This window comes from Canis lupus, chromosome 20, assembly GCF_011100685.1.
Source record: "Canis lupus familiaris isolate Mischka breed German Shepherd chromosome 20, alternate assembly UU_Cfam_GSD_1.0, whole genome shotgun sequence".
NCBI classification, from domain to species: Eukaryota; Metazoa; Chordata; class Mammalia; order Carnivora; family Canidae; genus Canis; species Canis lupus.
The window spans coordinates 53,080,113-53,092,847 of NC_049241.1; the positions used below are offsets into that span (position 1 = coordinate 53,080,113).

At 46.6% G+C, this 12,735-nt stretch overlaps 1 protein-coding gene across 1 annotated transcript in view; it reads right to left on the bottom strand.

The window, feature by feature from the left end:
• ELAVL1 (ELAV like RNA binding protein 1) overlaps window positions 1–12,735 on the bottom strand; it is a 37,666-nt gene that overhangs the window by 20,735 nt on the left and 4,196 nt on the right. The window contains exon 2 of the mRNA XM_038567486.1: window positions 4,776–4,963. Within this exon, the coding sequence (XP_038423414.1) occupies window positions 4,776–4,947 (172 nt within the window). The 5' untranslated portion in view covers window positions 4,948–4,963. The remainder of the gene's footprint in view (window positions 1–4,775; window positions 4,964–12,735) is intronic.

The following is a 12,735-nucleotide window of genomic DNA, read 5'->3' on the forward strand; positions in this document are numbered from 1 at the left end:
TGCATGCACACTCTTTCTCTCTCAAATGAATTAAAAAGAATGTTAAGAAACAACAACAAACTGGTGATCGGGTTCAAGAGGGTACACACTCTCCCGTCTACTTCCAGGAAGACTTCCAATGGAAACCACCAATGAGTGAAGACTTGCACCAGGACATTTATCTCAGTGGGGTTTATAAACATGGAAAAATGGTTACAGTCTGTTGTAAACTCAGAACCTCCATACAACAGGACCCTGTGTAACTGTTCTGGTGAGGTAGCTATGTTCAGTGACAGAAAAACATTCACAGGTACAGGAAGCAAAATTTCTCGCACAGCATGGGTGGTGCGAGCCCATTTTCTAAAAGCACATGGTTGCTTATGACCACAAATATGGGAAGAAACAAGTATGGAAGGGCATGAACCAAAAAGCTAACAGGATTTTGAATAACTTAAACTTTTCTTTCTTCTTGTCTTATGCTTGGTTTTGTTTCTATAAGGAACAAAGGTGAATCATGTTAAGAAAAAAAAAGTGGTCAGGCTGGATTGGTTGGAAAGGCTTTCTCGCAGAGGGAATAGTATTTGCAAAATCACAAGACTGTAAGAGCCAGGGCATGTCTGGGAAATGAGAAGTAGCTCAGTCCGGCCCAAGAGGAGGGTGAGTGAAGAGCACAGTGGCTGGGAAGGAGGAGGACAGGTCCCAGGAGACTTGGGGGCTGCGGGCAGGGGTGTGGGCTTTATCCTGACCAGAGGTACACGGCAATGAGCCAGAAGTGAATGGGCTGGAGGCCGAGGACCAAGTGGCTAGCACAACAGACAGTCTAGGAGGGTGGAGGCTGGCTCCTGGGTCATATGGCACCAGGCCAGAGAGCAGGGCAGCGCTGTACAGTAGGGCCAGCTAGGAACTGTGTATGGAACGGGCAGCCACAAATGCACATCCCCAACACAGGGGCTGAGGCCTGGCAGCTAGAACCACTCTCAATCTTGAGGCCAGCATGTCAAACATTCCCGGCATCTCAGCCACCATCCTTCCTCACTGCTCCTGTCACCAGTGCCTAGCCAATGGCCGGCACTCAGTAATTGTTTGCTGAGCAAATAAATGTCTGTGCTGATCAACATTCTTCCTCCACTAAATCCACCCACCCACTCATTCATTCATTCATTCATTCATTCAACAAGCACTGATTATGGCTATATCTAGGGATCTAATAGGGTTCCTGCCTCTGAAAACCATATGGACCTACTGGACCAGAAAGTTCTAACTTTAGTGCAATGCGGAAACCCACCCTGCCATCTGCTCAATTGCTATGGGAACCCAGACGGGGAGCATCTGATGCTGACATGGTTGGGACAGGAAAGGTGTCCTAAAGCAAGCAGGGCCTGGGAACTGAGAGTTTTAAAGCAGGTGAAAGACAGGGTCACATGTGGGGTGTTAGATTCTTGCTGCGGTGAAGAGAACCATCTGGAGGAAATACGGGTGGCTGGTTAGGAGGCCAGAATACCAGTGCAGGCAGAAGACAATGTGGCCTCATTTGGATCTGTGGTGGGGGCGGTTGGAGGAAAAGGTATGGAAGCATCCAGAAGGATAAGTGTCAGGGACACACGTCAAAGGTCATGCTTAGGTTTCTGACTGGAGTCACTGAGTGAACACTGGTATCCTCTGCTAAGATGCAGATACTGGGAACAGGTCAGGTTGGAAAACACTGAATTTGAGGGGTTGAGGGGTCTAAAGCTCAAGAGAGCTTTCTCCTTGAGACACAGACACCAGACTGAGGGTAAAGTGAAGCTGTGATGATGCCTCCACTCTCCACAGGGCAGGCTTAGGAAGCAGCAGCTTGGGAATAACCCTAAGGACCATCTAAGTTAATGGCTGGGAAAGAGCTGCAAGAGAGGTAAGGCAAGGCAAGGCAAGGCCTCAGGGGTGGGAGAAAGCCAGGGAGGTGGTTCATGGAAGCCAAGAGTGGAAGAAGCTTCCAGAAGGAAGAGAAGACAGTTAACTGATGGCTCTGTGAATGGGAAAGGAGGGAGGACAACAGATAGAAAAGCGGGTCTAGCAGGGGGGAGGGGGGAAGCTTTTGGGGACCCCTGGCAACGTCTAGGGGCATTTTTTAGTTGTCACGACTCAGAAGATATCACAGCCATCTAGCAAGTGGAAGGGATGCCACCCCACATTCTGCAGTACATAAAATACCCCTCCCGCCCTGAGAATTTTCCCGTTCCAACTGTCAGGGGTGTTCAAGTAGAGAAACTAGAGGAAGACAGACAACCTTAGCGAGGATTCTCTTAAAGAGAACAGACACTGGAGCATGTCTGAATCCTGGTGAGGTGATCTCGAAGAGACTCAGGCGGGGCAGCCCGGGTGGCTCAGCGGTTTAGTGCCGCCTTCAGCCCAGGGCGTGATCCTGGAGACCCGGGATCGAGTCCCACGTCGGGCTCCCTGCATGGAGCCTGCTTCTCCCTCTGCCTACCTCTCTCTCATGAATAAATAAAATCTTAAAAAAAGAGAGAGAGAGAGAGAGACACACACACTCAGGCAAGCAGGTACTTGCCTAACACAAGGTTCCCAGGATGCTGGAAAGGGAAAGGATGGAGCAGAGGTAGAGAAGGGAAGGGATGGAGCAGAGGTGGAGATGGGTGTTATTTTCACTGTGAGGTGGGAGGGCTGAGAATGAAGGGTGCAGATGGGTTTGTTGTACTTGCTGTGGGGTCCAGAGATGCCCGTGTGGCAGGCTGAGCTCAGCTAGGAATTTGAGTCCATGGGGCACCTGTCTACCTATCTGCAAGACTCTCTCTGGGGTGGACATCCTCAGCCTTTTGAGGAGGAAGCAGCTGGACGAACGTTATCGGTGCCTGTGCAGCATAACAGAGGACAAAGGGCAGTGCAGCCGGTGAGGTTTACACACACCAGTGGCGGGAGGACAGAAGTGGGGGTGCAGTAAGCTTCTTGTGAAGGTACAATCTTTCAATTTAAGGAACCGCCCGCAAGACACTGAGATTTAAGCCTAGGACCACATACTCCACAACTCTTTGATACACTACACTTATCTTGCCCAAAGAGAAGGAAAAGTTTATCTCTGAACTAAAATAATTTCCAAATTATACTTTGCTGCTTTTACCTCATTCCCGAAACCAGTTCTCTCTGGACTGATCTTGTCAAATCTAGGTGTTCCTAATAGCATAGTTCACATTCCTTTGAAAAACCACAACCAGTGAACAAAGAAGTCAGGTACCATGAGAATGCTCGCAAAATCGGACCGCAATGCTCAGGAATATCCATGGCGCTAAAAATCCCCTTTCACCAGAACGTAAGGGGGAAAGGCAAAACCTGTTGGTAGCATAGAGAATTTTAAAACACCTCTGAACAAGCACTCTTATGCAGGATGGTCTCTTGAAACAGGAGAAAGATAATGGCTTCTAGAACATTCTAATACTGTTCAACTTATTGAACAGTTCAATGTACTACTTGCAATTCCTATTTATTCCTGTTTATTAAATCACAAACTCAGAATTGGAAGAGTCCTCAAAAGACTTTTGAAGTCAGTGCCCCCTCTGATGAACTAATTCCATATACAGCAGTTAGCCAGCCTTGACAGCACTTATCCCAGAAACAGGTATCTCCAGGTTACTGGCAAAAGCTGAGAGTTGATGAAGTAAGACGATGGGTACGTGGAGTTCAATATATTACTCTACTTTTATGTAGACCAGAAAACAAGACACTATCTTATTTCCATAATAAAGTTTTTTTTTTTTTTTAACTTTTAAATTAGTTTTCAGTGTAGGAATCATAATCCTACAAGCCAGGGTGGCAGAGCAAGGGGCAAGGGGGAGGAGAGGAGGAGGAGATGCCCAATTCTCAGCTCACCAGAGCAGAGCAGAGAGAAACAAGGGGTGGAGGAGGAAGAGGATGGGAGTGGGGAGAAGAAGGGGAGAAAGAAGGTAAGGAAGGAGAGAGGGAGGAGGAAGAGGAAGAAGAGGAGGACAGCCCCCTAAAACAATGCTCCTCCCCGGGGAGAAAAGGAAGGAAGTGCTTTTATAGCACCTGATTTTTCCATGTTTTTCTCCTTGAAATCACGCTCTCAGAATGCATGCTGTTTGTAAGGATGGCCTTCCCAGGGGTCTGCAAACCCTTATGAGGTAGGTAAGCATCAGGGTGTAGGAGCCACCATCCCTACTTTATATCTGGGGACAGAGGCTTAGAGGTCACACATGGAGATACTGGAAGAGCGATGCTTTCAGCTGGTATCCAATTCTACAGCCTGCCTACAGATCTGTGGCCCTGCTCCAGCCCAAGGGTTAAATCTCAGTGTGTTTCAGATGTTTTAGTTGATGGAGTGATAGCAAACAGCACAGCCCAGAACCAAGGAAGGGCTGCACACGGAGATATTCCATGTCCTGCCACGGGTCTGACCATGCATAGGGACCCGAGAAGATGGGAATGAGCCTGCCTGGGCCAGAGTCCCTTCCATACATGGGACAGAGCCAGGCCAGGTTGTCATTCTTTGGTCTCTTCCAGCTCTCAGACACTATTTCTGGTGTCCTCTCATCTTTCCTCCCCTCCTACCATCTCACTTTGTACACGCTCTACCGTACGAGCTTTTCTTTTTTGGGGAACCTATATCCAATTGGACACCAGGGCGGTGGCAAAATATAGTCTGAGATAACCACGAAACTTGACAACCGTCATTTCAAGACTGCAACTCTTCTGCCCTGAGGAACACTGGAGAGCCACAGACAAAGAAGACAGTACTTAGCGGGATGGCCCCAAGTACCCCCTACAAACCCTCTCAGTTCCTTTACCTGCTACTTTATCCCGAATGAGTTTTGCAGATTCAACTTCACCAATACTGCTGAACAGACTCCGTAACTCATCCTGGGTCATGTTCTGAGGGAGGTAGTTGACAATTAAATTCGTTCTCCCGATATCATCCCTGCAGTCTTCGGCCATGTGGTCTTCATAACCATTAGACATTGTATTTTTTAAAAATCTGTGGGGTGAGAAGAAAAATCAAGTAAATTCTGAATGTCCATATTACAGAATGTTAAGGCAAAACAAATGACTGGCACTTGGGGTTTCTTCTTTTCAACATTACAAGTTCAACTTATGTCCACATAAAAACCTGCATGGGAATGTTTATAGCAGCTTCATTCATAATTGCCCCAAGACTGGAAGCAATCAACATGCTCTTCAGTAAGTGAATGGAGAAACAAACTCCAACTGTCTGGTGCACTCACACAACAGAGTATTATTTAGTGATACGAAGAAATGAGCTAGGACGCCAAAGACTAGGGGAGCCTTAAATGTATACTACTAAGTCTGAAAGGCTAAACACTGTATCACCCTGATTATAGGACATACCATGGAAAAGATGAAACTCTAGATCCAGTAAAAAAAACCACTGGTCATCAGGGGTTAGAAGGGAGGGAGGAACAAAAAGGGCACAGGGAATTTTCAGGGCAGTGACACCGTCTGCATGATCCTGTCATAGTGAATACATGTTACTACACATGTCCAAAATCGCAGAACATACAACATGAAGAGTGAAGCCTACGGTGAACTACACACTTTAGCTGACCCGTATCAATACTGGCTCATTGATTCTAACAAAATACCTCACCAAAGCAAGGTGTTACCAACAGGGAAGACTTCGTGTTGGAGGTGGTGGGTATGGAAACCCGCTCTGTACTTTTTTTTGCAACTTTTCTGTAAATCTAAAACTGCTCCAAAACAAAACAACTTGAAGCTTAACCGTTTCTACTTACCAAGGAGCTAAAGAACCCTATAAACAGGGACGCCTGGGTGGCTCAGCAGTTGGGCGTCTGCCTTCAGCCCAGGGCATGATCCTGGAGACCCGGGATCAAGTTCTGCATTGGGCTTCCTGCATGGAGCCTGCTTCTCCCTCTGCATGTGCCTATGTCTCTGCCTCTCTCTCTCTCTGTGTCTCTCATGAATAAATAAATAAAATCTTAAAAAAAAAAAAAAAAAAAGAACCCTATAAATAGGGGTGTCTGGCCGGCTCAGTCAGTGGAGTGCGCGACTCTTGCTCTCAAGGTCAGTGAGAGACTCCCCCCAACTGGGCAGAGCTTACTTGAAAAAACAAAACACCTACAAACAATTCCAGCACCATAATTCGGGCTATCTCAAGAGCTTCCTGAAGTTTCCTGATCGCCTCCTCCCATCTCCACGTGCACTAATGGTGCAACTGGGTCCTGAGGAGCCTGTAATGTGCACCCGAGCACCTCAACTCGGACACCCCGTCTCTGTCCTCAAGTGGATGGTTCCCGCAGCCCTTTATTCCAAAGGCCACAGCTACTGAGTTGGGAGAGGCTAGGGTTTATCTACCAGTTGGAAGAATTTGGTCTTCACAGCTTGCAAGCTTTGGAATGCTCTTAGCTGCCTCCGGAAGTCTTCACTTTCAGTGACAAACATCACAACAGAGTGATGGCTTCAGAGTCTGGATCAATGAGGCTGAGAGCATCAGGACCGCTCTTCTGAAAGTACAACTCACACTGGGCTCGTTCACAAGTACTGCCACACGCGTGGCCGCCTCATCTAAGATGTCCCTCGTCCCTGCCTCTAAATATGCAGGTACACACACCCCCATGGGGCTGAAGTGTCATCACCAAGAAAAAGGCCCTGCCACCCACCAGCCGGGAGGTCTCGGGTGTGTGTGTGGGGGCAGCCCACCCCTTTCTCCAGATCCCTTCTGTCCAGCCGTTTTTATGCTTGAAAACCCAGTGCCCGTTGTCAGGAGCACTCAGCCTTCTTTAAAAATAGCCTTGCCAGTGGTTATATAAAAACCTGAATACAGTTCCCACCTCCCCGCTGAGTCAGCACTGAGAGAGGACTTAGGTGTGGTTTTTGTTTCTTTTCTTTCCCCCTGCTGGAAACAGGTGGGTCTTCTCTACCTTTTCGCCTCCTAATTTGCTTCAGACCATACACAATGTGCAAAGTTAGTCTACTCTCCCAGCATTTATTTGAAAATGTTCTATGCTCCCTGTTCTTTATAAAATAGGTTACCATCCAAAGCCATAAAAAGAAAAGATTGGAAAATCAGACTTCCTAAGATTAAGAAGTTCTGTATGGGAAAAGGCACCATACACAGGCAAGCTCCAGACTTGGGAGAAAATGCTTGCTACCTAGTACATTATTTAGGTTAGTGGTTCTCAGTGTGGGAGATTCAGCCCTCCGGGGTACACCAGACAGTGTCTGAAAACATTTCCAGTTACCACAACTGTGGGTGGTAGTGTGCCACTGGCACCTAATGGGTAGAGGCCAGCGATGTTGTGAAATATCCCTCAGGTTGGCCCCCACAACCAAGAATTGTCCAGCCCAAAATGTCAATATTCCCAAGGCTGAGAGCACTTGATTCAGAGTATCTACAAACTCACCAGAAAGAAAGATACATCACTAACAGAGAAGTGGACAAAGGATATGAACCACAACTAATAGATGCCAGCAATTCAAATAGCCAATAAACTCTGAAAGCTTGGATTTATTTATGAGGAAAATGTGAAGTCAAAAGAGATGCCATTTCTGTCAGACAGAAGGCCCCTCAGGATGGATAAAATTTAGTGTAAAGAAGGATAAGAGGAAAAAACACCCTTACACACCTTTGATCCAAGTGTGAACTGGTACAAACTTTTTTGGAGGATAACCTGTGGTTTAATACAAATGCTACCCTCTGATTCAGAACTGCAGGAATCTGTCTTCCACACATCATCACACACATGCAGGGAAGTATTGTGAGGGCCACATGACCCCATTGGTGGTACAAGGAAAACACTGGATATAATCTAAATATGAACTAAACACCAATTTTCAGTAGAAAGCATGGGGCCACAAGCCTTAATGGGCTTACTTCATGAAAAACCCCACAAATCTGTTAAAGCTTCTGCAGCCATGAAGCTTTAAGATAGATCATTAGCTCAAAAACAAACACACACATTTGCTGAAGCCTGAACCAAAGTGCAAGGGTTAACTCTGAGAAATTAAAATGCACAACAAAGTTTGCTTGAAATGCGATTCAAATGTTTCTCTTCTCCCTTCCTTTGTCTTCACTCCTCCCTCTCCTCACCTTTGTTCTGAGTTAGGCACCTACTCTTTTGCCTTCTCTCTCCCCCTCCTTTCACGGACGATGAACTGGGCAATAATTAATTATACCATTCTCATTATTCAGAAGGGGTGCTCTCTAAGACTGGTAAAAAGATGACTTTCTAAACAGTGGTTGGCAAACCATGGCCTGTGGATCAAATCTGGCCCACCACCTGTTTTTATAAATAAAGTTTTATTGGCACACAGCTATTCTCATTTGTTTATGTATTGTCTGTAGCTGCTTTTGCACTACAGTGACAGAGTTGAATAGTTGTGACAGAGACCATATGGCCCAAAAAGCTGAAAATATTTACCATCTGGCTCTATACAGAAAAAGTGTGCCGACCTCTGTTCTCAAATGTAAAAACAGAAAATTCCTAAGAGAAAATCTTTGTGACACTGGGTTTGGCAAAAATTTCTTAGATACCATAACAAAAGTACAATCCATTTTTAAAAAATTAATGCACTGGATACCATCAATACGTTAAACTTTTGCTCTGCAAAAGACACTACTAGAAAACTTACAGCCCACAGACTGGAAGAAAATATTTGCAAATCACATATCTGAAAAAAGACTTGTATTTCAAACCTATTTTTTTTTAAACTCTCAAAACTTAATGGCAGCCCCAGTAGCTCAGCGGTTTAGCGCCGCCTTCGGCCAGGGCATGATCCTGGAGACCTGGGATCGAGTCCCACGTCGGGGTCCCTGCGTGGAGTCTGCTTCTCCCTCTGCTTGTGTCTCTGCCTCTCTCTCTGTGTGTGTCTCTCATGAATAAATAAATAAAACCTTAAAAAAAAAAACTTAATAAGATATAACAACCTAATTTTAAAGATGACAAAAGATGTGACCAAACAATGCACAAAAGAAGATACAGGGATGGCAAACGTATGTGATAAGATGCTCGATGTTATTAGTTATTAGGGAAATGCAAGTTAAAACTACAATGAGATACTATTACCATCTAGAATGAGAATCAAGATATACTCACCCATTTAGAATGGCTAAACCAAAATAAAACAAAAGCAGGAAAACAACAATATCAAGTTCCAGTGAGGATATGGAGAAACCAGAATTTTCATGCATTGCTAGTAGGAATGCAAAAATGTTACAGGTGTTTGGAAAACATATGGGTAGTTTCTTAAGAGTTAAATAATAGACTTTCCAAAAGACCCAGCAATCCCATACTAGGAGTCATACAAGAAAAATACAAACCTATGTTCATACAAAAACCCACACATGTGTTTTAGAGCAGCTTTATTCAGGAACACCCCAAAGTGGAGCAGCCCGAATGCCCTTCAAGCCATCGGTGGCTAGACTAAGGAAGGCTACCCAATGGAGTTCTGCTCATCAATAAGAAAAGTGCTACTATCCACACAACTTGAATAAATGTCAAACACATTTCACGGAGTCCAAGAAATCCGACTCCGAGGCTGCATACTGTAAGAGTCCATTCTGGAAAAGAAACCATAGGGATGGATCAGTGGTGGCCAGGGGAAGGGGCCAAGGGTGGTGCAGAGTACACAGGGGGAGCACAGGAGAGTATTTTTGTTTCTTGGCAGGGTGTAACTTTCCCATGTCTTGATGGTGGAGGCAGTAACATGACTCTTTGCATTTGTCAAAACTCAAAGAACTCTACACCAGAATTAAGTGAACTCGAATATAAATTTTAAAAGATCTAAAAAGTGAACCTTGTTCCACAGCACGCTGGCTCCTCCTGATGCCCCTGGTGAGCCTGAGCAGCCCAGTTCTTGGTCAACTGACAATGATGGAGAAACCCAAACCCCAAAAGCACGGTTTCTCAATGCTTCAGGGCCACTCCACCCTACTCTCCTTGTTCCTCCTCCTGACCTTTCCAAATCCACGTTGCTAATCCTGGGCCAAGCCAGCTCTGTCAAGCACCAACCACAGCTGGGCCTTTGTCTCTATCTGACAATAAGTGACTTCCAAGTGGCCAGGCTGCCTCCTCTCACTCCAGCCCACAGACTGGAAGGTGGTTCCCCCATGGAGACTCCTCTAGGTCAACACATCCTGCGGTACCTGTCAGTGGCGGCCTCACCCACTGAGACTCAGAGGTTTCATTACTTTGCTCAGCATCAGACATTACACTGTTGATAGTGGCAGGGCCAGGCCTCCAACTGTCACTACAGAGCTGTCTCCTTGCTTGGCGATGTGGCCCCTCACTTTAGCTTCTTCCCTGGCGTGCTGCAGACCTTCCTATTTCCATGCCTCTCTTCCGGCAGCTCCCTTTGCAGAGATGGTCTGCCCTTCCCATCACCTCCTCACTGATCTGCGAAACATACCCCCAGACAGCAGGTTGCTCTAATTTCCTGAGCCCGTACACCATTCAGCCCAAAACTTTACTGAATCACTCTAACTCCTAATTATTTGCTTTTCACTCCCATCATTGGTGAGAGCCTAGAAGGCCAATGGGATGAGGGTGGCGGACAGGCAGACACCAGGTCTGAGAGTCACCTGGGAATCATGTGTATTTTCCACTTTATGTTCAAGGGCAGTTGGAAATTGTACTAACAGTCTACTAATATGTTCAATACCTTACTTTATCTTTTTTTTTTTTTAAGATTTATTTATCTATTTTAGAGAGAGAGCAAGAGCAAACGGCAGGGAAAGGGAGGAGGGGGGAGGGAGAGGGACAAGTAGATTCCATGTTGAGCACGAACCTGACACAGGGCTTGACCTCTGACCTGAGATCATGACCTGAGCCAAAACTACCAAGAGTCACGCTCAACCGACTGAGCCACCCAGGTGCCCCAGTACCTTACTTTTGTAGGATCATCCAGTCCTATCGCACAGAATCAAACTCAATTGTAGGGAACAAAAAAGGGAAACTCAGGTTTAGCAAAGCAATTCCTGCTGATTTGGAAACACTTCCACTAACTGCATGTATCACAGAGAAGTCCTGTTTGGATGATCTCTGAGGGTTTTCAGCCTCACTGCATTATTTTCAACAATCCTGGTTGTCTGAGTAACTTCAGTGATGCTGTTCACATCAATAATATAACCATATGTATGTGGGGAAGAGATGGGTGTATAAATGACATAAAGACTTACACAGGTAAGACGCACGTAAGGCAGCAAGACTAGTTCCCACTAGGCACCCATGAGAATCTGTCTCATTTTATATTCACAGAGCAACCCTGCTAAACTACTCAAGCCAGAGCAAAACTAGAACAGTCAAATATATCCTCAGGCTCAACCTTGACACTTCACACATCACATGATAGGGCTTGGACTCAATTATTTCTAAGGTCCTTTCCAGATGTAAAACTCAGAGTTCTCCAAGGTAAAAGCCTTGGGAATGTTAGGTCACCCAGGAAACACTCTGGGTGCCAGAGAAAAAGCGATTGTACCACCTGAGCCAATTATAATTGCTATGCGAGGTGAGGGCTTAAGTGAACACTGTACATATTTCCTTACTCGCCCCTTCCCGCAGCCCGTGGCGGGAAAGCCACCTGACTGGGACAGCCATGGCGACGTCACAGCAATTCAATAACCACCAGGCTGAAAAGCTCAGGATAGAAGCAGATCAAGGGCAGCCAGTGCCTGGCCCAGCTGAAGTGTGCCACAGGTCTGAGGGGACATGACTGGCTCCACAACTCTGCTAGAGTTCTGGCTTCTTTGTGGCTGGTCAAGGCCACTCCAGAACTCTTGCACAAAACTGCAAAGCAACATGGCACAGCAGGAAAAACTGGGCTGTGGAGTCTGAGAGATCTGTACTCCAATACTAATCCTACTGTTTACTAGCAGAACTACTATGCGTATGGCACTTCCTTTCCTGGAGCCTCAGTCTCCTTGTCCTCTAAATGGGGACGGCACCACCTGCTGTGAAGGGCCCAGCACAGTTCTTGACACTTGGCAAGTGGCCACATCACCCGCCTCCAGGTCTTTGCACACTAAAGAACAATCTGACTCTTTGCCCTGGGACGCTGGAAATGATCCAAACTGCTGATGCCATTTCTAATGGGCCCAGGCTCCCTGGAAGTCACAAGGAGTCACACCAGTCAAGGCTCACAACTGCAGCCCCACGCATGTGGAAGACCTTGTTGGTAGTCTACATTCACTCACCATCGACTGCACACAACAGCTCGGATGTGTCAGCTGGCCTCTCAGTCTGCCTACCAGAGATACAAACCTGTCCCCATACTCCTACTGCATTTAGAAAATCAAGGGGAACATGTACCTTCCTGACCTCCCAGACTCCAACTGCAGGCACCTTCAGGTCCTCTCCTCCTATCCTTGTCCCCCTCTTCAAACCTCTTCCTCCCTCTGAATTACTTCCTCTGGTGGCAGGACACATCTGTCCCCCAAGCCACCTCTCTCTGTCCCCCATACCTAAGTAGGCACCGAGTTCTGCCAGTTGCACAGCTGCGCTATATCCCCTCCTTCCCCATCTCTCTGCCATTGTCCTCGTTCAGGTCTCTGTTATCTGGGGCCTAGACAGACTCCCAAATGGTCTCCCTGCCACGTGGTTATCTCAGACCCAGTCTCTCCACACCCAACTGGGCCTTTTCCCTCCATATCATTCCTCTGTCTTGTTTCCCCACTGCTGCTCATGGTGTCCTCAGTCTTGCCATTGGGTCATCCTGGACTGTTTCCTCCTCTGTGAAACTTTCCTCTGGCAGAGAGGTCTCTGTGGTGGGTGGCTG